At 39.4% G+C, this 27409-nt stretch overlaps 1 protein-coding gene across 2 annotated transcripts in view; it reads right to left on the bottom strand.

The window, feature by feature from the left end:
• Positions 1 to 605: 605 nt before the first annotated feature.
• Positions 606 to 27409, bottom strand: part of LOC126235707 (casein kinase I-like) — a 96677-nt gene continuing 69873 nt past the window's right edge. Inside the window, exons 9-10 of one of the 2 annotated variants that reach the window (XM_049944467.1) lie at positions 3694 to 3835; positions 606 to 3599 (exon numbers count right to left, since the gene is read on the bottom strand). In XM_049944467.1, the coding sequence (XP_049800424.1) occupies positions 3461 to 3599; positions 3694 to 3835 (281 nt within the window). In that variant the 3' untranslated portion in view covers positions 606 to 3460. Of the gene's footprint in view, positions 3600 to 3689; positions 3836 to 27409 lie in introns of both variants that reach the window. The other variant, XM_049944468.1, reaches the window with a different exon arrangement.

Here is a 27409-nt window from a genome sequence, read left to right as displayed (position 1 = left end):
ATTTCTCATTGAAGTGAGTGCACTGTATACTGACTAGTACGCTTAAAAAAAATCTCAAAGCGAAGTCAAAAAGCCCTATATTTAGCTGTGAGTGTGTTCACTATCGTTTCTTGCTTAAAGACCTATAACTCGCTTAAAAATGGTACATAGAATCATCTAATTGGGCAAAAAGATATTTTTCTACAATTATGTGCTGAACAAATAATCTCTGTGTCAGATTGCAGTCAAACAGCTGTCTCAATAGACATCACTAGTATCAACTGGATTTCAGTATTTTTACCACCAACATAACAGAAATAAGCAGTTTACAACAACTTAAAAAATTTTCAGGAAAAAGATCAATAGCCACATTTTATTTTTTGGCATCGAAGGAGGAGGTCACAAGTAATTACGTTAAATTAAGTTAACATACCAGATATTTCATTATATTAATGTAATTATTAACAATTTCAAAAACACTGCATCGTAAAAGATATGCAGAAGAAAGTATTGCAGTGAAGATGACTGAAAGAATTTTATTTATTTTTAATTGGCAGCTGAAAACAGACCAATAAACACCACACTGATATAAAATACTGATAAAATCTGAGAAATAATTTCGATGGTAAAGAAATATAGTCCAAGAAATTAGTAATGAGAGAGAGTAATGTGATTTTAATGATAACTGTTGCAAGATTCTGCTGCAGTTTTAACTCCGAATACATTTAAGAGATTTTGATGGTGATGACTGGGTAGGCAGAATACATTCTAAGAAAACGCTACAGTTCTTAAAAAGCTGCAAACTGAAACATCAAATAAGACTGAGGGATCTTTCTTCAACAGTCTGTGTAGTTTATTGCCTGTCTCATAAGTTCTCATTTTTCTGCCAAATTTTCTTTCATAATAGATACTGTCCTATTGAAGGAAAATTTAAATTCCTTTTATAACTAACAAAAGTGCATGAGACATTTCAATCTTATTTATTTACGAAAATGTAATGATGTTGAAGCGTAACAACTTTTGACACTGGAAAACTAACAGGCAATTGCACAGATTTAGCTACACAAATACACAATTTTTGACTCCTTGCTTGCTTCAGTGTAACTTTAATATAAACATCTCTCTTAATGTGTGATGAAATGTCCAGATCAGTCACTTACAGACATGGGTATTCACTGAAATTTTTCCAAGCAGTGGGGATTGGATGTCGAGACTCTAAAAATCAGCATTTCTTTTATAAATGAGGTGGTCAGTTTTGAGATGTCATGCCATAAGAATCAAATTTTATAGGTGATACACAAACCTTATTCTATCCCAGAGAATTGGGCATCCACTCAATATATGAGTAAAAACTCTGTATCCCAGATTCAAGGAGGGAAGGGGGGAGTGCAAGTGCCCCTGTCACGGACACCTTTGCATACAGGTGATAATACAGCACATCCCACTTCCAAGGGCTCCAGCTTCCACAAAAAAACCAGAAGTTTTAAACAGCCAGAGTAGTTTGTTCCCATAATCAGAATGAGGCAGTACACTTTATGAAATATGAGGGACTAGTTATCATTTTTGACAGTGTTAAACATAATGAAATTTTTACAAAACCACAGGCTCCACACAATACATATGTATGTAAATGAAGGATACCGTATTTTTAATTCTCTGTTCTCTAAGGAATGAAGTCTTTGGTCAGAATCTTAAGGTTATTGTGTAAATGTCAAGTCAAAATCACCAGGCTCCAGTTTGGAACCAAATTAATTTTAGTGTATAGTTCTAGTACTCCTTTTCTATTTGGAGGAAAAAGAAATATCTGCAGGCCACACCGAAAATGTATTATAACAGAGTGCACACACACACACACACACACACACACACACACACACACACAAACAGGACATTTAAATCTGAAACTGTTCTCACAACAGTTTTTAAATGATTGGTTGCAGAATTTATTTTGTAAATAAGGGAATAAACTAAGAAGTTCTTTTTGCAGAATTATTTTTCAACATCCAACAACCACACTGTCTAAATGATATAACTAGCATTTTCTATGTTCTCGAAGGCAATACATATAACATGAACAATTTACAAAGCACACAATACATACAAATTTTAATTTATATACACACCTATTCAAACAATTTTCCATTATTAAAACCAAATTTCTACAACAACACCACTGTATCAGGAATCAGTCTTACAATGTTGTTAGTGCAAAATTGTTATTGTTCCTTATAATAAGCAGTTCTGAAAATAGCTTGGATGAATACATTCCATCTGTTACAGGTAATGAGCAAGGGGAAGGTTCACATCATTCATTACACGGATAACTATTCTAGTATTCAAAACTTTCTCTGTAACTTAAAACACAGAACTGGTGCTAGGAAATGTTATGAACATTGCTTCTGCAATGCAAAAATACAAAATAATTGTGTAGAACATTAATTAAAATATATCACATACATTTTTATAAACAATTAAACAAGACACAATCTCTAGAATATAAATAAAAATTAGGAATTATATTTCAATATCGCTATGTCCATGTGTCTGACTCTAGGTAACTGGAAAAAAGATGGTTTCTTTGTTTTCTGGTGCTTCTCAACAGCAAGAACTAGTGGAAATCACATTACAAAAATTCTGTTATTTAGATGTCAGCCACAGAAAACCACAGACAGCTTGGCTCATTAAATTTCTCTCTGCTGCACAGAAGTCAAATAACACGAAGGGAGTGAATGACTAGTTTAATTAAAGAATAAAATATATCTATATAAAAACATTAAAACATATTTCATTTCTGTATGAGATATCAGCTGCTTCATATGTGTATGAAACAAAACATAAGACAACTTTGGAGACACACACACACACACACACACACACACACACACACCACTCTTTACACACGCAGGCACACAATCACACATGAGAGAGAGAGAGAGAGAGAGAGAGATATGTCCTGACAGCAGACTCATTCTCCTTACACAACAGCTCCATTCTCTCGCAGAAATTGCAATACACAATTGATTTTGCCAAAATTCACATTTAAAATTACAAAGGCATGTTTCTTATAAAATGCAAGGTGGGTAATTTTTTTTAAAGTCTTTTTAAACATATTTCTTGTAGACAACCTTCACCCAAAGTGGGTATTTTTCCAGTAATCTTTTTACTAATAATTCTGTTGATTTAATCAGTTTTTTTTTACCAACACAGTGCACATATTGATGTAATATTCCTCCAGATGATAGTTATCAAACTTCACAGACATCACATAGGCAACACAACTGAGAGCTGCTTGTACTCACAGGCTCAACTTCCAACACATCCACCTCCAGCATATGCTCCCAAACCCCATGAGAGGAATTCATACCTTTCAGTTCAGACTGTCATACTGAATAATCAAAGCATTTATTGAGGGAGCAGACAACTGTTTGACTCAATACAATGGCTTTTTGATCACAGTTTTAGTATCAACAACACCAATCTTTCATTTCTTGGTATGACGAACGATGCTATCCTTGGACAAGCTCCCTCTATGAGCAGAGCCTCCTCCCCCCCCTGCGGCCCCTCCTCCCCCGGGGCTCAGCCCCGTTGGGACTGGTGGAGCCATCTGAGCCACGTTGGCGCTTCCAAAACAAACACACACAAGAGCCACATTAGCGTGAAACAAACGATTTGAAGCCATTAGTGGCTGTATGCAGCACCAATTATGGTACTCACTTGGTCTGCTTAGACACATCAGGATTGCGTGTATTTGTCAGGTCTGATGTGGAAACATTTGGTGCTCCACCGGTGGCACTTCTATGTAACCGCATACTAACTCTTCTTTCCTGTACCTCTCCAGCACGACCTCGGGGAGATGCTAAAAACATAAGTAAAAAACAGTTCTAATATCTACTAGATTTATTATGTATCAAATATGAACAATGCATCATGTACATTATGAATGTCAAAGTGTGCCAACATTAAAAATGGGTCCAATTTTATGCATGTGCATGCACACCAATGAAGTCTTTTTCATTGTACATACCTATTGAGGATACAGTGAAATCCTGCACCTAACAATGGTGCCTGGGTATGGGCATAACAACATCAGATCCCTTTGTCAACATTCTGATAATACTGTTACCTGGCAAGCCTGGCCATGGTGGCAGCATTGTCATCTAAGGCTAGAGAAACAGATAGAAGGACTAAAACTGTACTCTTCTTACAAGTTGAGCACTGTTACAGGCTATATGTCTGTATGTCAATGTACTGTGTAGAAATGTGGGCCGACACTTTTATTTGACAATTTTTCTTGGTCACTACCACTGTGCCATCATTTATTCACAGCATAGTATGTATAAAACTGTATTTTGTCTAAATAAATCATACTGGCCACTTTTTCCCTTTCTTTAAAATCTAATGTAGTTTGTCTTTTATGAAACTATGTTTCCTCATTCATTCATACATTGTAACTCATTTATTTTGGCACCCTATAAAAACAAATTTTATGTAACAGTTTTTCTCACAAGGGGAGGACAGAGGCTGGGGAAGGGGACCAAAGAAAAGACTGAATGGTGGTTTAGTTTAAGGTCCCAGCTATCTCATTTTAAAGCCACTCAGCTTGGGAGATCTTTATACAGGGGATATCATCCTCCAATAGCAGATGAGATGAATTTACTTACCATCCGTTAAAATGGCACTGGTTTTAGTTTACCCCTTAACTTTATTGAAAATGAAAGACTTTAGTGGCACGGTATCCTTCATACAATGCTTATGGAGCAAGAATAATTTATGCTGCTAGAGTTTCTACAATGGCCATCACTGTAAAAGTAATAAATCTCAATATAATATATAAATTTGCATGTGGCTGCTACATATTAAATATGAAATCAATTGCTTTTCCTCATTCTGTTGTCTATTTTGTAACCAACATAATGGTGGTTTCAAGCTGTTACCAAAAGTAAAAGTAAACCAAGAATAAAAAAGTTCCATCACACAGGGATCATACCCACGCCACTCAGCCTAATAGCTTGGCACTTTACACACTTTACTATCAAACTGTTTCAAATATTGTGCCCATTTTAATCAATGTAAGGCAGTTTTAACTGATAGTAAGTAAATTTATCATTTCAGATTTCCAAAAATAATATATCCTGAAGGGAGGCCCACCAGGATGAAAAGCTTTACAGTGAGATAGATGGCACCCAAACACCAATGTTTAGTCTGATTATCGATACCCATCTCTTATCCACTGCCCTCCCCTATCAGAGTTTCTTTGCTAATCACAAAGTCAAGCTCTGTGTAACACAGGCTGTTAAGTTCTTGAACAGTTGGTATTTCTTTTTACTGTTCACAATACCACAGAAAATATTGCCTAGCAACACATTTACCAAAAATGTCAATGCCATATTTATTGTGCACTCTTTGTTACTTTTTCTTTGGAGTAAATACTTCAGTTCCATTTGAATCCAATCGTGTTCCTCCTGCTGTAATTTACACACCACTGATTACTCAACTTTAAAATTGCTTGCCCATTTTGTCACCTTTTGTGTCTGCACAGTCACTGATTTCTCATTTTTTCAACAATAAATTTAATTCCACTAATAGGAAAGGCATTTTTTTGTGACCACTTTCCATGCTTACAACTTAAAGTAATAACATGCACTACTTTCAACTAGAGCATAGCTGTACCAATTCAACTGACCACGTTAGCTACCGCTATTGCCAGATCTTTAGTTCACTTTTTTGAGTATTACACATGTCAACAGCTAAACTGTGTTCATTTCTTTAGTGTACGTATAACCATCAGAAAGATGAGTAAAAGCTTTCCTTTGTTACAGGAAACTAACTTTTTTTTTTTAATTATCATCTTAACTAGATAACATTCTGGAGGTTATACATACACACATACATAAAAATTACATTGTAAATTAAGTTGTGTTTACCATGTCCTGTATTCCAACATTAAAGTTCCAATATTATGAAAAGGAAACTTGCTACTCACCATATAGGGGAGATGCTGAGTCACAGACAGGCACAACAAAAAGACTCTCACAATTAGAGCTTGCAGCCATAGGGCATAGGGTCTTCGTCAACAATAGACGACACACACACACACACACACACACACACACACACACACACACACACACACACACCTGCAGTCTCAGAAAACTGAAACCACACTGTGAGGAGCAGCACCAGTGTATGATGGGAGTGGCGACTGGGTGGAGGTGAGGAGGCTGGAGCAGGGAGGGGGAGGGATAGTATGGTGGGAGTGTCAGACAGACCCTCTTCCCACCCCAGCCTTCTCCTTACCTCCACCCAGTCATTACTCCCATCATACACTGGTGCTGCTGCTCGCAGTGTGGTTTCAGTTGCCTGCGAATGCAGTAGTGTGCGTGAGTTGTGTTTGCGTGCGCGTGGTGTGTGTGTGTGTGTGTGTGTGTGTGTGTGTGTGTGTGGTGTTGATGAAGGCCTTATGGCTGAAAGCTTTAATTGTAGGAGTCTTTTTGTTGTACCAATCTGTGCTCAGCATCTCCTCTATATGGTGAGTAGCAACTTTCCTTTTCATAATATTGTTACATTCCATCCTGGATTTTCCAATGTTTAACCTAAAAGTTCCCCCATAACTGGCTGAAATAAGCTGAGGGCGTATGATGATCAACATTACAGTGGCTAGTCAAGTAACATAACTGTCCAAACCAATCTCCAGGTTTATGACTGGTAGCTTATTTTCAGAGTATTTCTGAGATCTAATCAACTGAGAGAGATGCAATTTTTTTTTTCTCCATACGATGAAAAGCTCTTTGTTTTACAGTTGGTTGGCAGTGTTGAGATATGGTGTCACTCATCAAAATGTCACAGTCTCTTAGCACGACACTGCAATCCAGATGGAAATCCAAGTGTTTTTCAGCAGTATTATTTGCTGGAGGAGTGTGCATTCTCATATATTGCAAGATGTTTATTACTTTGCTGGAATGTTTACATGACTTTTTATAACCGTGTCCTTCAACTTGGACGACTATCTTCCGACCCTTTGTTGTGAGGTAAGAACCACAATCCTTCATAACTGCCCAACACTGGTGAACACTATATCAGATAGTCATCATAAGCACCTCTGAGTGTTGCCTTCAGTGATTGGAGGGGAGGGAGGGAGGGAGAGGGAGGGAGGGAGGGAGGGAGGGAGGGAGGGAGAGAGAGGGAGAGGGAGAGAGGGAGGAGCTAGAACAATAGTAGAGATATATTGCTGTATTTTGTCAAGTATTCTATGCGTAATAAGTGACATGAAGGGGCTTAAATGTAGAATACATACAGAGTGTCTTAACATGATTATTTTACAATACATTGTTTACTTTTAGTACTGGGTTGGTTATTATTTTTAATGTATTCTAAAGTAATGAAGAGATGTATTCTGAATGTTCGCACAGAGTGAACTCTACACGCCACATACACTGCAAATGAAGTAGTGTGAATAAGTATATAGATGCAATACAGAAGGACTTTATTTAAATGAGTAAACCGGGCAATATGAAAGGAAGATGATTTTTAAGTGAAAAGTAGATTACTAAAAGCTATGAAATGACCCGCAAGAAAAAGGGGAGGAAAACAATTTTTATTGACAGGTAACAACATCAGAAAGTGAGTGAATCCATTTTGTTTGTACGTAAAATTTCAACACTGTGTGTAGAAGGGGTATGTTTGACAGCAGGATGTGACTAATCTTTAGGTGGTGTTAAGAGAGTAGGTGGTAACTGTCATTCAGGAGAGGAACAGTGACAATTATTTTGTTATTGTGTAAGTTGTGGAGAAATAATGAGGCTATTTAGCATCTGCTTTTGGACTGAGAAAATGGAAGGTTTGAAGGGTAATACTGAACACTGTTCTATTAGGAAGCTAAGCAAGGAAGATTATAGCTTAAAGCTCCGACGACAATGAGGCCACCAGACAAAGACTGCATGCTTGGATTGATGAGCTATGTGGAAGGAAATTGGCCGTGTCCTTTCAGAGGATCCATGCCGGCCTTTACCTTAAGTGATTTAGGGAAATCACGGAAAACAGGTATCTGGGTGGCCAGATGAGAATTGGAACTGGTGTCTTTCCAAAATTGATTCCAGTGTGGTAATCACTTTGCCATTTCATTCTGTGTGGTCTATTGTGAAAAAGGTGGTGTTGAGACAATGCTAAGTATTAATGGTAGTATGAATATAATGGGATGCTGAGGTTTTCAGAAATTACCAGAACTGATCGCCTTTTTAAATAGATGTATTTCAGTAATCCTAAACCGGTTTCAAGCTGCCTAGCAGCTCATCATCAGAAGGTACATATATACATTCAGCATTTTTTGTTATTGTAGCTTTGTGAGGTTTGTTGCGTATCTGTGGCAAGATAGAAAGACAATGACAGCAAATAAGCACTAAATGAGGTACAGTTTCATGAAATACCTACCATATAAGTTCCACTTAAAGGTGTTACAGTCAATAGATTCTGCAGATATATGTATGTTATGTGTAGCACTTCGGAAAACGTTATTCACGTTTTTGAATTGCTTTCACACGCTACAATTAACAGACTTTGCCACACACATTGACTTCCACAATTTATAAATTGTAAAAAAAGCAAAGATCAATGGCCTGTTGCCTGAGACTGCAGTCGTGTGTTTCAGTTGTGTTTGCGTGAGTGCATGTGCATGTGAGTTGTCTATTTTTTCCAAAGGCCTTCCTGGCCGAAAGCTTTATTTGTGACAGTCTATTTGTTGTTCCCATCTGTGACTCAGTATCTCCGCTATATGGTGAATAGCAACTTTCCTTTTCATAAAACTGATAAAAAAACCAAGAGAGGGATTAAACTATAGGCTCAAAGATTTCGTGTTGAACCAAAAATGTTATAGGTTAACACCTTTCTTTCAGAGAGTATACCATATTTATGGGAATTTAGTGCACATTTATTTTTATCGTACGAAGTACTCAAAACTGGAATGTGCATAAGATTCAATGGAGCATTAGATTCGAGTAAAACTTGAACCATTCACCGGTATTTCTTACCCTATATGATCTGAAGTAGCAAAACATTTATTAAACTCTAGCAAGGAAATACAGGTATAGTATCTGTGAATTAAAGAAAGGAAGACGCAAATCAGACGCTATCGAGTTAAAAAGAGCTGGTATATATTTCCAGTTCTGAATTCTGTTCAGAGGTGTCAGAACAAAATCAATTACTGTCACAAGAGGAAACTTTCTTTAGTCTTCGGTTCAAATAAAACTTGTCCTTTTTTTCTCGTTTCACTGAAATTTAGGTACTGTCCCTCACATTACAACACATTGTTGTACTTTTCAACCTCATTTCATTATTGTTGGCCTACTACAGTACTTCGCATCGTGTTTGCACCAGGCAGTCATGAAATAGAAGGCAAGCAGAGAAGAATATTTGAAGCCACTTTCAAACATGAAGTAATTCTTTATCCTGAAAAATATGCTAACAGATTGGCTGGAAGATAGTTCAATGTAGCGGAGAGTAATGTTTGCTTATGGAAGAAACAGAAACTGGGATTATTTGCAGCTACCACTACTAGAAAGAAATTCACTGGACCTCGCAAAGGAAGACATCCTGACATTGAAGTAAATCTTTTGGAATTTTCCCAAGTAAGGAGGAAGAATGGGCAACCTGAGACCAGTGACACCATAATAAAAAAAGCAAAAGAGGTGGCTGCAGCTATTAATATACTGAAGCAAGAGTTTAAGGCTAGCCGGATGGGTTGATCGCTTTATGAGATGAGTGGGCTTATCTCTGTGATGCCGTACAACAGTATGCCAAAAGCTTCAGAAGAAACTTCAAGAATTTAAGCGGTATGTTATCACACTTCGGAAATAGAAGAATTTTTCGGTGGGCCAAACAGGCAACGCTGACGAGACTCCAATTTGGTTTGATATGCCACGCAATTTCACGACTGATGAGAAGAATACAAAAGAAGTTACCATCAAAACATTTGAATGTGGAAACAGCATGTAAAGGTAATGCTGGCAATCAGCAGACAGGAACAAACTTCCCCCTTTTTTTTCATCTTCAAGTGAAAAACAAGCCCCAAGACACCAAAAAATGAAAAGCTATTCCCTGATGACGTCATTGTTCAGAATCAAGAGAAGGGATGGATGGCTGAAAATTTAATACCTGACTGGCTCAGAAATGTGGGAACTCCTTCCTGGTGAGCTTTCCAAGCAAACAACAATGGTTTGCCCAGAATGAGGTTTTCACTCTGCAGCGGAGTGTGCGCTGATATGAAACTTCCTGGCAGATTAAAACTGTGTGCCGGAGCGAGACTCGAACTCGGGACCTTTGCCTTTCGCGGGCAAGTGCTCTAACAACTGAGCTACCCAAGCACGACTCACGCCCCATCCTCACAGTTTTACTTCTGCCAGTACCTCGTCTCCTACCTTCCAAACTTTACAGAAGCTCTCCTGCGAACCTTGCAGAACTAGCACTCCTGAAAGAAAGGATATTGCGGGGACATGGCTTAGCCACAGCTTGGGGGATGTTTCCAGAATGAGATTTTCACTCTGCAGCAGAGTGAACGATGATATGAAACTTCCTGGCAGATTAAAACTGTGTGCCGGACCGAGACTCGAACTCGGGACCTTTGCCTTTCGCGGGCAAGTGCTCTACCAACTGAGGTACCCAAGCACGACTCACACCCCGTTCTCACAGCTTTACTTCGGCCAGTACCTCGTCTCCTACCTGCCAAATTTTACAGAAGCTCTCCTGCGAACCTTGCAGAACTAGAACGCCTGAAAGAAAGGATATTGCAGAGACATGGCTTAGCCACAGCCTGGCGGATGTTTCCAGAATGAGATTTTCACTCTGCAGCAGAGTGTGTGCTGGTATGATTGATTTGTCTTCATGCATTTTGTGGTCATCTCACTGACGACGTACAAAAGAAGCTCCACAGACTACCCAGTGACCTTGTTATTATTCCTGCTGGAGGAATGACTTTTGTATTACAACCCCTGGACGTTAGTATAACTAAGCCTTTCAAAGGTTACATTCAGGAACAGTATGAAAAATGGTTTTGTAAACTAAATCATGAACTGACTCAGACAGGAACAATTAAATGTGCTGCACCCTAAATTATTGCGCACTGGGTTTCGGCTTCCTGGAAATGCGTTGAAGCACCAATGACCGTAAAATCATTCAAGAAATGCTGTACTTCAAATACTCTGGATGACAGTGAAGATGATGTGCTCTGGAACGACACAGAGGGTGGCAGGGAAGGAGGAAATGAATCTATTTCTGATGTAGACTCTTCCGATGATTCCAGTAACGATTACATTAGTGAATAATGATGAGTAACGCCTGTAATTTACAGTATGTTTCTTTGTATGTCATGTAAGTAATCGAGTTAGGTGTTCTTTTTCAATAATAAAAATGTCACATATAAAATAAATAAATAAATAAATAAATAAAAAATGCTGTGACTTACCAAACGAGAAAGTGCTGGTAGATAGACACAATAAAAAACACACAAACACACACACACACACAAATTTCAAGTTTTCGCAACCCAAGGTTGCTTTCCTGATGAAGCAACCTCGGGTTGCAAAAGCTTGAAATTTGTGTGTGTGTTTGTGTGTGTTTTTATTGTGTCTATCTACCAGTGCTTTCTCGTTTGGTAAGTCACAGCATCTTTGTTTTTATATATATTTTTCCCACGTGGAATGTTTCCCTCTATTAGAATCATGTATACAGTCACTATTGTTTGAAATAAAGTTAGCATTGTGAAATAAATTTCAACAATACAAAAATACCCTACTAGCAATGTCCCAAAACTCCGTTATTTCATTAATTTAATTTTTAAAATTGGGGTCCGCATTACATTTGATGGTGCATTAGATTCGAGTAAAAATAGTATATGCCAAATTAATTTAAATTACAGTTAATATAAATGCCACATTATCTTAAATTAGTAAAAGTTGAGCTGAAAATTATTATGTGCAATTTACAAGGGGCATGAAACTAGATTTTTAGACGTTTAATACAAATAAGAGTAGTTGTGTTGGAAGGCAGATAGACCTTCTCAAACAATTAGAGACTTTCACTCACAAATATAAATCACCCCACACCATTTTAAATGAACAGAAAGAATTAGCAAATAACCCCTTCTCTCGGAATTTTAAAGAGTCTTTAAACTTTAAGAACTAGACTGACGCGCGCGCGCGCACACACACACACACACACACACACACACACACACACACACACACACACAATCTCCCCTGCCCTGCTCTCTCTTTCTGCGACCCTCCCCATCCGTCCCACCCTCCCTCCCCCACCCCCACTCACTCTAACAGTCTCTCCCCCTCTTCCTTCTCATCCCCCCCTCCCACCGCAACCCAACCTACCAATCCCTACCAAATACCCACATCACTCATTTATTTTAAATTAACCACTAACCTACTAATTTAAAATGTCGTATGCCTAGTTCAGCCAATACATCAAGCAAGAAAATAGCTCTTAAAAATAAAAATAATTCCAACACCAGTACTGCTAATTGTAATAGAAATATAATCTTTAAAAAATCAAGTTTTATACACCTTTTAATTGCACATATTAATTTGCAACTCATTTTTTACTAATTTAAGTTTATTTGGCATATATATTCCCTGTAAGAAAGATATAACCTCTATCAATGTGAGTGTTAGCCAACAAGATCTTTGATTCAACACGAAATCTTTGAGCATGTAGTTTAATCACTTTCTTTTATAAAACATGGAAGTTAGTGTCTGTGGCAAAGTCTGTTACTTGTAGTGTGTGAAAGCAATTCGGGAATGTGAATAATGTTTTCCGAAGCGCTACTCATAAATATATGTCAGCAGAATCTATTAACTGTCAGTAACATCTTTAAGTAGAACTTAAACTGTAAATATTTTGTGAAAGTGTACCACATGTAGTGATTATTTGCTATCATTTTCTACCTTGCCACAGATACACAACAAGCCTCACAAAGCTACAATAAAAAAAGCACTGAATGTATGTATTTACCATCTGATTAAGAGCTGCTAGGCAGCTCAAAACTGGTCATGGTTTACTGAAATACATCTACTTAAACAGGCAACTCGTTGTGGTAATTTCTGAAAACCTTTTCATATTCAAGTTGCAGTGTTCCACATCCACAATGGATAAAAGTTTTATAATGGGATACATCGCATCTCTCAACTAAATTCGACTTTCAAATACCAGTTGTTGCCTATCAGCATGAATTTCATTAACTAGAGAAGTGTACATTAATATTTGTGACATGTCATTGCAGTGATGCAATGGAAAATGCACCAACAAATGTGATCAATGTGGTTATAATATTACCATTATAATTGCAAAGACCAGAGATATCAATGAAGATAGTATATTTTAAAAACAATGTTAAATGTAGTAAATGACCTGCCTATTGCATAACCCATATTTAAATCTAGAATTCTGCATGAAAAGGAGATTTCAAATATTTAAGAAGGAGGAATTCCATTTTTTCAACACAGATCATTGTTTTGAAAAATAATATAATTGATAATTTACTCAGCTCCATATGAGCTGAAGAAAATATCTGCATAACACTTTCAGGTGTAAGTTTACTTGCATAAAGGTTAGCGAATTTCATTCATAATCTGCATGTATTTTTCTAATAAGAACTGCAGGTAATTATGCAGCACACAAATGAAGTGTTTTATAAACTATATAGATATGAAGGGAGCAGAACTTAATTATTGTTTTTGTGTTTTAACGCCTAAAAAAAGTATGTTGCACATTCTTGGAAAAGAGACACACAGTGACAAAGTATGCAAATACACACTGATTGTGACAGAGACCTGAAAACAAATCAAGGACAGTTTCAATTATGTGGCATCTGTGAAGTAATTAAAAATGTAATATGCTTTGATTTAGACATGGGAGAGAATATATATAACGAGATGACATTGATAAAAAAAAGTTGTTAGGGATGGTACAAAGGTGTCTTTGAGTGCAATACAGTGAGTGTTATGGGAAGGAGTTATTTTTCATGATCCAGATTGCAGCTAGCCATCCTGAACCCCCGCCCCCCTTTTTTTTTGAAAAATTTCAGTTACCTTTTTTAAGGATGAAACGATTTATGGAGTCATGAGTATCAGATCTTGGGTTTACTGTGATAGTGGAAGTAATTAGTTTTGAATCAGAGCACCATACTTCACTTATGTGAGGACAATTAGAATCTCCTTTACAGAGAGTAGAGTATCTTTCCATTATATCTTTACACAGGAAAATATTAAATCAACTTCATGAGACTTGGCTGAATATGGCGGCAGAGGCTGCTGCTGCTGCTGATGATAACGCTATCTTCAATCTGAAGACAGGTTTTATGCAGTTCTCCATGCTATTCTATCCTATGCAAACCCTGTCAACTCTGAATAGCTACTGCAACTTACACCCTTCTGAATCTACTTACTATATCCGTCTCTTGTGCCCCCCTCTACAATTTTTACCCTGCCCCCTCTCAACCTACATCTACATCTACATCTACATCCTTACACCGCAATCCATCATACGGTGCGTGGTGGAGGGTACCTCATACCACAAATAGCATCTTCTCTCCCTGTTCCACTCCCAAACAGAACGAGGGAAAAATGACTGCCTATATGCCTCTGTACGAGCCCTAATCTCTCTTATCTTTGTGGTCTTTCTGCAAAATGTAAGTTTGTGGAAGTAAAATTGTACTGAAGTCAGCCTCAAATGCTGGTTCTCTAAATTTCCTCAGTAGCGATTCACGAAAAGAACGCCTCCTTTCCTCCAGAGACTCCCACCCGAGTTCCTGAAGCATTTCCGTAACACTCGTGTGATGATCAAACCTACCAGTAACAAATCTAGCAGCCCGCCTCTGAATCGCTTCTATGTCCTCCCTCAATCCAACCTGATAGGGAGCCCAAATGCTCGAGCAGTACTCAAGAATAGGTCGTATTAGTGTTTTATAAGTGGTCTCCTTTACAGATGAACCACATCTTCCCAAAATTCTACCAATGAACCGAAGACTACTATCCGCCTTCCCCACAACTGCCATTAAATGCTTGTCCCACTTCATATTGCTCTGCAATGTTACGCCCAAATATTTAATTGACATGACTGTGTCAAGCACTACACTCTTAATGGAGTATTCAAACATTACAGGATTCTTTTTCCTATTCATCTGCATTAATTTACATTTATCTATATTTAGAGTTACCAGCCATTCTTTACACCAACCACAAATTCTGTCCAAGTCATCTTGTATACTCCTAAAGTCACTCAATGACGACACCTTCCCGTACACCACAGCATCATCAGCAAACAACCGCACATTGCTATCCACCCTATCCAAAAGATAATTTATGTAGATAGAAAACACATCGGACCTACCACACTTCCTTGGGGCACTCCAGATGATACCCTCACCTCCGATGAACACTCACCATCGAGAACAACGTTCTGGGTTCTATTACTTAAGAAGTCTTCGAGCCACTCACATATTTGGGAAACAATCCCATATGCTTGTACCTTAGTTAGGAGTCTGCAGTGGGGCACCGAGTTAAATGCTTTCCGGAAGTCAAGGAATATGGCATCCGTCTGATACCCTTCACCCATGGTTCGCAAGATATCATGTGAAAAAAGGGCAAGTTGAGTTTCGCAGGAGCGATGCTTTCTAAAGCTATGCTGATGCATGGACAGCAACTTCTCTGTCTCAAGGAAATTCATTATATTCGAACTGAGAATATGTTCGAGAATCCTGCAACAAACCGATGTTAAGGATATTGGTCTGTAATTTTGATGATCTGTCCTTCTACCCTTCTTATATACAGGTGTCACCTGCGCTTTTTTCCAGTCGCTCGGAACTTTACGTTGGGCAAGAGATTCATGATAAATGCAAGCTAAGTAAGGAGCCAATGCAGTAGAGTATTCTCTGTAAAACCGAATTGGAATCTCATCAGGACCTGGCGATTTATTTATTTTCAACCCATTCAGCTGCTTCACAACCCCAGGGATGTCTATCACTATGTCCTCCATACGGGAATCTGTACGAGACTCAAATGGCGGTATGTTTGTACGATCCTCCTGCGTGAAAGATTTCTCAAATGCTAAATTTAAAATTTCAGCTTTTGTTTTGCTATCTTCCGTTGACAGGCCAGGCAGATCAGTGAGTGACTGGATGGAAGCCTTCGACTCGCTTACCGATTTTACGTAAGACCAGAATTTCCTTGGGTTTTTAGCAAGATCTTTTGCTAAGGTATGACGGTGGTAGTGGTTGTACGCTTCGCGCATCGCTCTTTTTACAGCAGCACCAATCTCTACTAACTTTTGCCTGTCCTCATTCTCCCGATCTTTCTTGTATCGCGAATGCAACTGTCTTTGCTTCCTGAGCATTCTCCGAACTGTGCTGTTAAACTACAGTGGGTCTTCTCCATCCGTAACCCACTTTTTCGGCACATACTTCTCCAATGTGTGATTTACAATGTGTTTAAAATTTGCCCATAATTCTTCCATGTTCATCGTACCGGAAGTAAAAGAAGTCGATTCATTTACTAAGTGGGATGCTAACAACTGCTTATCTGCTCTTTCTAGTAAGAATACTCTCCTAGCCTTCTTGACCAACTTTTTAACTTTCGTAACCATAGTCATAATGACATCATGATCACTAATCCCTGTCTCAACACTGACACCGTCGATGAGGTCTGGTCTGTTCGTGGCTACCAGATCTAAAATATTTCCATTACGCATTGGCTGTCGATTTAGCTGCTCAAGACAGTTTTCGGATGTGTTCAAAAGTAATTCAAATGACGGCTTGTCTGTAGCACCTGTAATGAATCCATAGACATCCCAGTCTATACTATGTAGGTTGAAGTCGCCTCTGACTAATATAGCATGATCCAGGTACTTCTGCGATACAGAGTGTAGACTCCCTTTGAATGATTCTAGGACTGTCACAGTGGAACCTGGTGGACAGTAATAACACCCAACAATTAACTTTATTTCTCCTAGCCCTGTAAAATGTGTCCAGATAACTTCACAATCACACACTACTTCGACCACAGTGGACACAATATTTTTGTCAACTGCAATGAAGACACCACTTCCTACGGTGTCTAATCTGTCTTTCCGGTACACGTTTCAACCCTCGCTAAATATTTCAGAACTTCCTATCTCAGGGTTCAGTCAGGTGTCAGTCCCGAGAGGGCAGTAAATTCAGGAACTTTATTCTGAACACTCTGAAAATTTACTGCTTATATCTTGATAGCTGAAGTGTCTTTACACTGAGCACGTCCTGATTTCCCTGCCTGCACGTTGACTGGTGAATGTTCATCAGGACACCTCACACTACTGCCTACCCTAAAAAATCCCCATCTGCACCCCACAAGTACTCTGCTACCTCAGTAGCCGCTTCCTTTGTGTAGTGCACCCCTGACCTATCTAGGGGCGTCCTACAATTCACCACCCAATAGCACAAGTCTAGAAATCTGCAGCCAAGACCGTCAGAGAGCCTACGAAGCCTCTGGTTGAGACCCTCCACTCAGCTCCAAACCAAAGGACCCCGATCCACTCTGGGAACGATGCTGCAAATAGAGAGCTCTGCTTGCACCAAATCCGCCAGCCGCCTGTACGAACTGAGGATCGTCTCAGAACCCAAGTGACAGGCATCATTGGTGCCGACGTGAGCAACTACTTGCAGACGACTGCACCCCATACGATCGATAGCCGCAGGTAAGGCCGCCTCCACATCTTGAATGAGGCCCCCCGGCAGACAAACCGAGTACATGTTGGAATTCTTTCCAGCCCTGTACGCTATTTCCCTAAGGGGCTACATCACCCGCCTAACGTTGGAGCGCCCAATAACCAGCAAGCCTTTGCCCCCGTGTATCTGGTCGGACCCTGCTGAAGGAGCGGTCACCTGCCCTCTGACAGGATGAACGGGCGAGGGCAGCTGGCCAGCCTCCACATTGACCCTCTGCCTTGAGCGACGCGAACGTGTTGCAGTCCGCCACTCACCCTGAGGTGAGAGCGGCCCCAACGCGGCTGAGTCAGCAGATGCAGTAAGCGACACCTGGGGTGACTCAAGCGAGGCACCAGACCCTCTGCTGTCACTGCACCCCAAGGCAGTAGCCTGAGGGCGCTTGACCGTGGCCAACAGCACGCTCAGCTGCTCGCGAACTGCGGCCAGTTCCTCCTGCGCCTACACACCCCCTATCCATCCTACTGCTAATATCTGGACGTATAGAGTTGTGACAAAACAGTAATATTCGACTGCACAGTTGCGTCACCAGTGCCAGATTGAGCTACGATATATGAACAATTACTTACGAACTAAGCAATCAAATGACCACGACTACTCCACTATACAGATATTACAATGTGATCCTACCCCTGTCTTAGTACAAATGACAACCGCCTACGCGATGTTACACTCTACTGTTATTAAAATTTGATACTACCCCTTTCTAATTCGAAAATACGCAAAGATCCAAAAAATTTCACCATTCAAGCACACAAACACACAAAGTAATTTGAATTAAACCTGCGGAACTAATACGAAAAACTGAATATACGACTAGTTTCTGCTACTGCTGCTCGCACACGTCACTCTGCAAGCACAGATGAAACTGCACTGGCCTCTGTCTGCTGCTGACTGACTCTACGAAATAAACAGAAAGCACTGACTGTCCAAAACAAACAACTGACTAACGACTCCGCGAATTTATACTTTACAGCTATCAATAAGCAATATAACTCCTCTGAAATACGAGAATACACAAGGATTTTGTGTAATTAAATATGCAAGCACACAAACACTCAGAAAGAAATTAAGAATCAAACTACAAAACAAATATGAAAGCTAAATATGTGACTTGCTACTGCACTGCTGCTGCACTACCGCTGCACTTATACTTCATGTCCCCCCCCCCCCATACAAACGCTTAAATCCATATTCAATGTTAACAATGTTCTCTTATTCAGAAACATTTTTCTGCCAAGGCTAGTTTACATTTTATAGTCTTTCTACTTGGCTATTGGTTATTTTACTGCCCAAATAAAGCTCATCCCCCACTTTAAGTTTCTCATTCCCTCAGCATCACCTAATTTTATTCCACTACATTCCACCATCCTTGACTGGTCTTTGCTAATGTTCATCATATATCCTCCTTTCAAGAAACTGTCCAATCTGTTCAACCACACTTCCAAGTCCTTTGCTTTCTGACAGACTTAGAATGTCATCAGCAAACCTCAAAGTTTTTATTCCTTTTCCCTGGACTTGAATCCCTATTCCAAAATTTTCTTTGGTTTCTTTGATTGCTTGCTCGATGTACAGATTGAATAACATCAGGGGTACGATACGAGGCTGTCTCACTCCATTCTCAACCACTGCTTCCCTCTCCGCCCTTCAACTCTTAACTGTTGTCTGGTTTCTGTACAAGTTGTAAATAATCTCTAGCTCCCTGAATTTTATCACTGATACATTCAGGATTTCAGAGGAATGGTTTTCCATCTGAGCTCTTGATATTCATACTGCTGCTTCTCTTCTCTCCAAAAACCTCTCACTTTTCCGTAGGTGGTATCTATTTTTCCGCTAGTGAAATATGCTTCTAAATCTTTACATATGTCCTCTAGCCATTTCTGCTAAGCCATTTTGCACTCCCTATTAATCTCATTTCTTAGACATTTGTATTCTCTTTTGCCTGCTTCATCTTCTGCATTTTTGTATTTTCTCCTTCCATCAATTACGTTCAATATTCATTGTTATCCAAGGTTTTCTACCAAGCCTTGTCTTTTTATCTATTTGATCCTTTGCTGTCTTCACTATTTTATCTCTCAAAGCTACCCATTTGTCTTCTACTGTAGTTCTTTACCTTGTTCTAGTTGATTGTTGCCTAATCCTGTCTCTAAAACTCTCAACGACCTCAGATTCTTGCAACTTATCAAGGTCCTATCTCCTTAGTCTCCTACATTTTTGCAAGTTCTTAGGTTTTAATCTGCAGTTCATAACCAATTAGTTGTGGTCAGAATCCACATCTGCTCCTGGAAATGTCTTACACTTTAAAATCTGTTTCCAGAATCTCTGTCTTGCCATCTGAAAACTTCCAATGTCTCCACATCACTTCCACATACACAAGCTCCTTTCATGACACACAAACGAAGTGTTAGCTATGATTAAGTTATGCTCTGTGCAAATGTCTACCAGGCAGCTTCCTCTTTCACTCCTTTCCCCCAGTTCACATGCACCTATAAATTTTTCCTTTTCTTCCTTTTCCTACTATTGAATTCCAGTCCCCCCTACACAAATTTTCGTCTCCCTTAACCATCTGAATAATTTCTTTTTTCTCATCACATATTTCTTCAATATCTTAACCGAATCTGTAACTAATATTGTGACAGTGGTGGTCCAGTATTCTTGTGATGTTGATAACAATAATACATTGTGACACATGTGAAAATAGTTGGATTAACACATATTTCGGTATTGTAATTTGGTGGCTGCATAAAAATTGTAGTCTGTTTAACTTGCCGTTTGACACATACCCCTTATGGTACTGGTGTAGTTATGAAATTTAAATATAATAGGACATCCACGTTATTTGTTACTTGAGGACAACTTTCAAATTGGAAAGAGTCAAAAAAAACTTTTCGAATTTTTTACTTTTGATGGACAATACATGTAAATAACTCAGACTAGTTGAAAATGCAGATTAAAAAATGCAGACAACCATATACTACATTAACAAACATTGGGCACGTTACACAGGTATGGCAATAATCAGTCTGCCTGTTTGCCTGCCTACCCACCCACCCTACAATAACAAGATAAACACTGACATTTATGGACCCTCATTAAACTTAAATGATAAAATGAGTATGCAGAATCCCATCATTAGATGGTACTATTAAGTCAACCAGCAAGATGCTCATAAATCGCGCAATTATTCAGAAGAATTCTACTATGTTGCATCCCTTGTATAATCGATCTTTATAAGAACATCAGGAGAAGGTGCCTCTTCTATCCAACTGGTTTGCTTCAGCTCCCCAAATTTACATGAATAAATTTATACTCTGCAATACTATTTCTTTTCCCACAATGGCAGTGCAGCCGAATTCAAACTCATCACATGCGAAATTAACCCTGTCGCAGCTGCTATCCAATTAAGTAACCTTTATAAAATCATTATGACATAGTGCCATTACAGTGGTTGCAGTTTCTGATAACCTTGAAAGAGAACTCCAAAACCAATCCAACCTTTCTGTTATAGGTTTATTGTGGGCTGAGAAAAAATTAATTTAGAAAAATGATACAAACTTTTTTTATTTGTGATAGGAAAATTCTGTAACTTGAGATTTATACTACCAATATGTGAGCCTATAACCAATTAAAATCTTAACAATGTAGAAAATGTTATATTGCTACTTACTGTAAAGAAGACACATTAAGTTGTTGACAGGCACAAGTAAATGACACTTACATCAAGTTTTCGGCCACAGCCTTCATCAGCAAAAGAGAAACGCACACCATTCATACACATGTGACTTCGATCTCCAGCATCTCGGGATTGGTGGTCACGTGTGCGCAAGGTACGCTTGCTTGTGTGTACGAATGGTGTTTGTTTCTCTTTTGCTGATGAAGCCTGTGACCAAAAGATTTATGTAAGTGTCTTAGTTGTGCCTGTCTGCAGATTAACGTGTCTTTTAAAACTGTAAGTAGCAATCTATCTTTCCTTACACTGTTGATATTCCTACCTGGAATTTCCATTGTTCTATTAAAATTTTATTAACACTGGACAAATACATTTCAAGATATGTAGTTTTGAAGCGAACAGTTCCTAGTGAAGATGGTCAGATCTCTGATAGTTTCTGTTCCAGATGGCAGTGAGTATTACTGAGAAACCGCAAGTATTTCGCTGCATTGTTTGCATTTAGTAACACCTGATACGGAAGTTCTGTAGGATAATTCATGCCCTTTCACATTATGTATGTTTTCACCATGTTTACTTTGTAGACAGAAAATCAAACTACATTTGCTTGACAGTCTGTGTCATTTTCTGTTCAGTGTGGCTGCGACTGATGCTGAGAAACTTCACGGGGCTGCACTGTTAGCTTCTTGTGACATCTCATACTTCAGTTCATTGCGATAATTCATCACCTTCAGATTATACAGGACGACTCAGAAGGAAAAGTACATGCTTTGAGGAGTCATGCTAGTGGTGATTCTAAACAAAAAAAACCTCCTAATAAACATATGCCTTTTTCTGAACCATTTCTGGTTAAATCAATGAAAACAACTAGGAACAGGAAACATGTAGTGTCGTCCTTACTAACTGTGTCAGTATGCCTTCACTTGCACATGGTGCAGTTGTTTACCTCAAGTCTCAGTCCAACAGTGCTTGTCGTAGTGAAAATGCCACGGATCTTCACACATGCAGAGTATGCTGACACGGTGTTTGTCTATGGTTTTTCCAATGGGAATTCCAGAGCTGCTGTGCAAGAATACCAACAACGATTTCTGAATCGCAGAGTGCCAGACAGCAAGGTGTTTAGCAGGGTGTTTCATGGATTGCGTGAGCATGGTATGATTCCCAGTGTAAATGTCTTTGAACATCCTGTACAACAAACTCTTAATGACGTTGAGAACATTCTTCAAGCAGTGGAATGTAACTCTACTACTAGCTCTAGAAGAATTGCTGCCCAACTTGGTATTCCACAAACATGAGTGTACATCATTTGCATGAAGGAGATGCTGCCACCCAGCAAGAATTCTGTCAATACATTACTGCCAATGAGCGATTAATTCCACGTATTCTTTTCACTGATGAATCAACATTTACCTGCAATGTAATCAACAACATGCACAACTCTCATGTACGGGCAAGTGAAAATGTGCACACTACTGTGGAAATGAATTTTCAATGACGTTTCTCAGTCAATGTATGGTGCGGTATTATTTAAGACCAACTCATCAGTCCAGTTGTTTCAGATAACCATCTTACTGGGACACTGTATCTTGAGTTTCTTCAAAATGTGTTACCAGAATACGTGGAGGAATCCCTTTGGCAACATGAGCTCATATGTACTTTCAGCATGACAGAGCTCCTACGCATTCTGTACAGCCAGTGACACAGTATCTCAACACAATGTATCCTGGTTGTTGGATCGGTTGCCGTGGAGTCATTGCTTGGCCACCGAGGTCACCCGATTTTACCCCACTGGATTACTGTTTGTGGGGGTGTCTGAAGAACAACGTCTACAAGTGCAGAATGGACACAAGAGAGGAACTTCTCACTCGTATGTTATATGCTTGTGCCTAGGTAAAGGAATGCAAAACTGAGCTCTGATCGGCAACACAACACCTGTCTACAAGAGCGGCAACATGCATTGAAGATGACGGTGGACTGTTTGAACATCATCTGTGAGGAAACTTACATAATTAAACAAACCATAACATAACAGTTTGTTTAATTATGTACGTTTCTTCACAGATGATGTTCAAACAGTCCACCGTCTTAACATAACAGCCCTACCCCCATGAACTATAGACCTTGCCGTTGGTGGGGAGGCTTGTGTGCCTCAGCGATACATATGGCCGTACCGTAGGTGCAACCACATCGGAGGGGTATCTGTTGAGAGGCCAGACAAATGTGTGGTTCCTGAAGAGGGGCAGCAGCCTTTTCAGTAATTGCAGGGGCAACAGTCTGGATGATTGACTGATCTGGCCTTGCAACAATAACCAAAAAGGCCTTGCTGTGCTGGTATTGCAAACGGCTGAAAGCAAGGGGAAACTACAGCAGTAATTTTTCCCGAGGGCATGCAGCTTTACTGTATGGTTAAATGATGATGGCGTCCTCTTGGGTAAAATATTCTGGAGGTAAAATAGTCCCCCATTCGGATCTCCGGGCGGGGACTACTCAAGAGGACATCGTTATCAGGAGAACAAAAACTGGCATTCTACGGATCGGAGCATGGAATGTCAGATCCCTTAATCGGGCAGGTAGGTTAGAAAATTTAAAAAGGGAAATGGATAGGTTGAAGTTAGATATAGTGGGAATTAGTGAAGTTCGGTGGCAGGAGGAACAAGACTTCTGGTCAGGTGAATACAAGATTATAAATACAAAATCAAATGGGGGTAATGCAGGAGTAAGTTTAATAATGAATTAAAAAAACAGGAGTGCGGGTAAGCTACTACCAGCAGCATAGTGAACGCATTATTGTGGCCAAGATAGACACGAAGCCCATGCCTACTACAGTAGTACAAGTTTATATGCCAACTAGCTCTGCAGATGATGAAGAAATTGATGAAATGTATGATGAGATAAAAGAAATTATTCAGGTAGTGAAGGGAGACGAAAATTTAATAGTCACAGGGGACTGGAATTCGAGAGTAGGAAAAGGGAGAGAAGGAAACAGTGGGTGAATATGGATTGGGGGAGAGAAATGAATGAGGAAGCCGTCTGTTAGAATTTTGCACAGAGCACGACTTAATCATAGCTAACACTTGGTTCAAGAATCATAAAAGAAGGTTGTATACATGGAAGAATCCTGGAGATACTAGAAGGTATCAGATAGATTATATAGTGGTAAGACAGAGATTTAGGAACCAGGTTTTAATTGTAGGACATTTCCAGGGGCAGATGTGGACTCTGACCACAATCTATTGGTTATGAACTTTAGATTAAAACTGAAGAAACTGCAAAACGGTGGGAATTTAAGGAGATGGGACATGGATAAACTGAAAGAACCAGAGGTTGTAGAGAGTTTCAGGGAGAGCATAAGGGAACAACTGACAGGAATGGGGGAAAGAAATACAGTAGAAGAAGAATGGGTAGCTCTGAGGGATGTAGCAGTGAAGGCAGCAGAGGATCAAGTACGTAAAAAGACGAGGACTAGTAAAAATCCTTGAGTAAAGGAAGAAATATTGAATTTAATTGATGAAAGGAGAAAATATAAAAACGCAGTAAATGAAGCAGGAAAAAAGGAATACAAACGTCGCAAAAATGAGATCGACAGGAAGTGCAAAATAGCTAAGCAGGGATGGCTAGAAGACAAATGTAAGGATGTAGAGGCTTATCTCACTAGGGTAAGATAGATACAGCCTACAGGAAAATTAAAGAGACCTTTGGAGAAAAGAGAGCCACTTGTATGAATATCAAGAGCTCAGATGGGAACCCAGTTCTCAGCAAAGAGGGGAAAGCAGAAAGATGGAATGAGTATATCGAGGGTCTATACAAGGGCGATGTACTTGAGGACAATATTATGGAAATGGAAGAGGATGTAGATGAAGATGAAATGGGAGATACAATACTGCGTGAAGAGTTTGACAGAGCACTGAAAGACCGGAGTCAAAACAAGGCCCCGGGAGTAGACAACATTCCATTGGAACTACTGACAGCCTTGGGAGAGCCAGTCCTGACAAAACTCTACCATCTGGTGAGCAAGATGTACAAGACAGGCGAAATACCCTCAGACTTCAAGAAGAATATAATAATTCCAATCTCAAAGAAAGCAGGTGTTGACAGATGTGAAAATTACCAATCTATCAGTTTCATAAGTCACAGCTGCAAAATACTAACGCGAATTCTTTACAGACAAATGGAAAAACTGGTAGAAGCCGGCCTCGGGGAAGATCAGTTTGGATTCCGTAGAAATATTGGAACACGTGGGGCAATACTGACCCTACGACTTATCTTAGAAGAAAGATTAAGGAAAGGCAAACCTACATTCTAGCACTTGTAGACTTAGAGAAAGCTTTTGACAATGTTGACTGGAATACTCTCTTTCAAATTCTAAAGGTGGCAGGGGTAAAATACAGGGAGTGAAAGGCTATTTGCAATTTGTACAGAAACCAGATGGCAGTTATAAGAGTCGAGGGGCATGAAAGGGAAGCAGTGGTTGGGAAAGGAGTGAGACTGGGTTGTAGCCTGTCCCCGATGTTATTCAATCTGTATTTTGAGCAAGCAGTAAAGGAAACAAAAGAAAAATTCGGAGTAGGAATTGAAATCCATGGAGAAGAAATAAAAACGTTGAGGTTCGCCGATGACATTGCAATTCTGTCAGAGACAGCAAAGGACTTGGAAGAGCAGTTGAATGGAATGGATAGTGTCTTGAAAGGAGGATATAAGATGAACATCAACAAAAGCAAAATGAGGATAATGGAATGTAGTCGGGTGATGCTGAGGGAATTAGATTAGGAAATGAGACACTTAAAGTAGTAAATGAGTTTTGCTATTTGGGGAGCAAAATAACTGATGATGGCCGAAGTACAGAGGATATAAAATGTAGACTGGCAATGGCAAGGAAAGTGTTTCTGAAGAAGAGAAATGTGTTAACATTGAGTATAGATTTAAGTGCCAGGAAGTCGTTTCTGAAAATATTTGTATTGAGTGTAGCCATGTATGGAAGTGAAACCTGGATGATAACCAGTTTGGACGAGAAGAGAACAGAAGCTTTTGAAATGTGGTGCTACAGAAGAATGCTGAAGATTAGATGGGTAGATCACATAACTAATGAGAAGGTATTGAATAGAATTGGGGAGGAGAGGAGTTTGTTGCACAACTTGACAAGAAGAAGGGACCGGTTGGTAGGACATGTTCTGAGGCATCAAGGGATCACAAATTTAGTATTGGAGGGCAGCGTGGAGGGTAAAAATCGTGGAGGGAGAACAAGAGATGAATGCACTAAGCAGATTCAGAAGGATGTAAGTTGCAGCAAGTACTGGGAGATGATGAAGCTTGCACAGGATAGAGTAGCATGGAGAGCTGCATCAAACCAGTCTCAGGACTGAAGACAGCAACAACAAACAACAACATAACAGTATCTTAATTTACCGTCACCTGCATCTTTCCTGTTCCTAGCTGCTTTCATTGGTTTACCTGGAAAAGGTTAAAAAAAGAGCATATGTTTATTAGAAGTTTTTTGTTCAGAATCACCAGTAGTATCCCCCTTCAAAGCACGTACCTTTCCTCCTGATTCACCCTGTATATGTTAGCACATTTGTCTTGCACAGGTTAGGATATCAAATTGTATCTGTTAGATCGACTTTTAAGTAGAAAGGAAGCAGGAGTAGGTGAAAGCTGTAGTGCTTTCAGTTATTATGAAGAAAAGCAAATAATGGCAGCACTGGCAGGATGAAATGCAGAGAACAGCAAGTCGTCATTCCATAGTGCATGTTTACCTGCTCCCACACCTAGGCTTACATAATGCCTTTAGCTATCCGGCCCTCCTACCTGCCAAACACATATGAACACTGTAGCAGTCTGGCTGTTCTACCTGCCAGGCATACATGTTGCCCATAGCCATCTGAACGTTCTACCTGTAGGTCATACACGTATGTCTGTAGCTGCAAAAGTGCTAACAACATTCCAAACAGAGGAAACTACTTGGCAAATGTGATTAGTAAAAATTTAATTTTTTTGTCCCGTGTGAGGGTAAAAAA

The sequence above is a fragment of the Schistocerca nitens genome, chromosome 2 (assembly GCF_023898315.1).
Source record: "Schistocerca nitens isolate TAMUIC-IGC-003100 chromosome 2, iqSchNite1.1, whole genome shotgun sequence".
NCBI lineage: Eukaryota > Metazoa > Arthropoda > Insecta > Orthoptera > Acrididae > Schistocerca > Schistocerca nitens.
The sequence above is the reverse complement of the archived record's forward strand: the minus strand, read 5'-3'. Positions and strand labels throughout refer to the sequence as shown.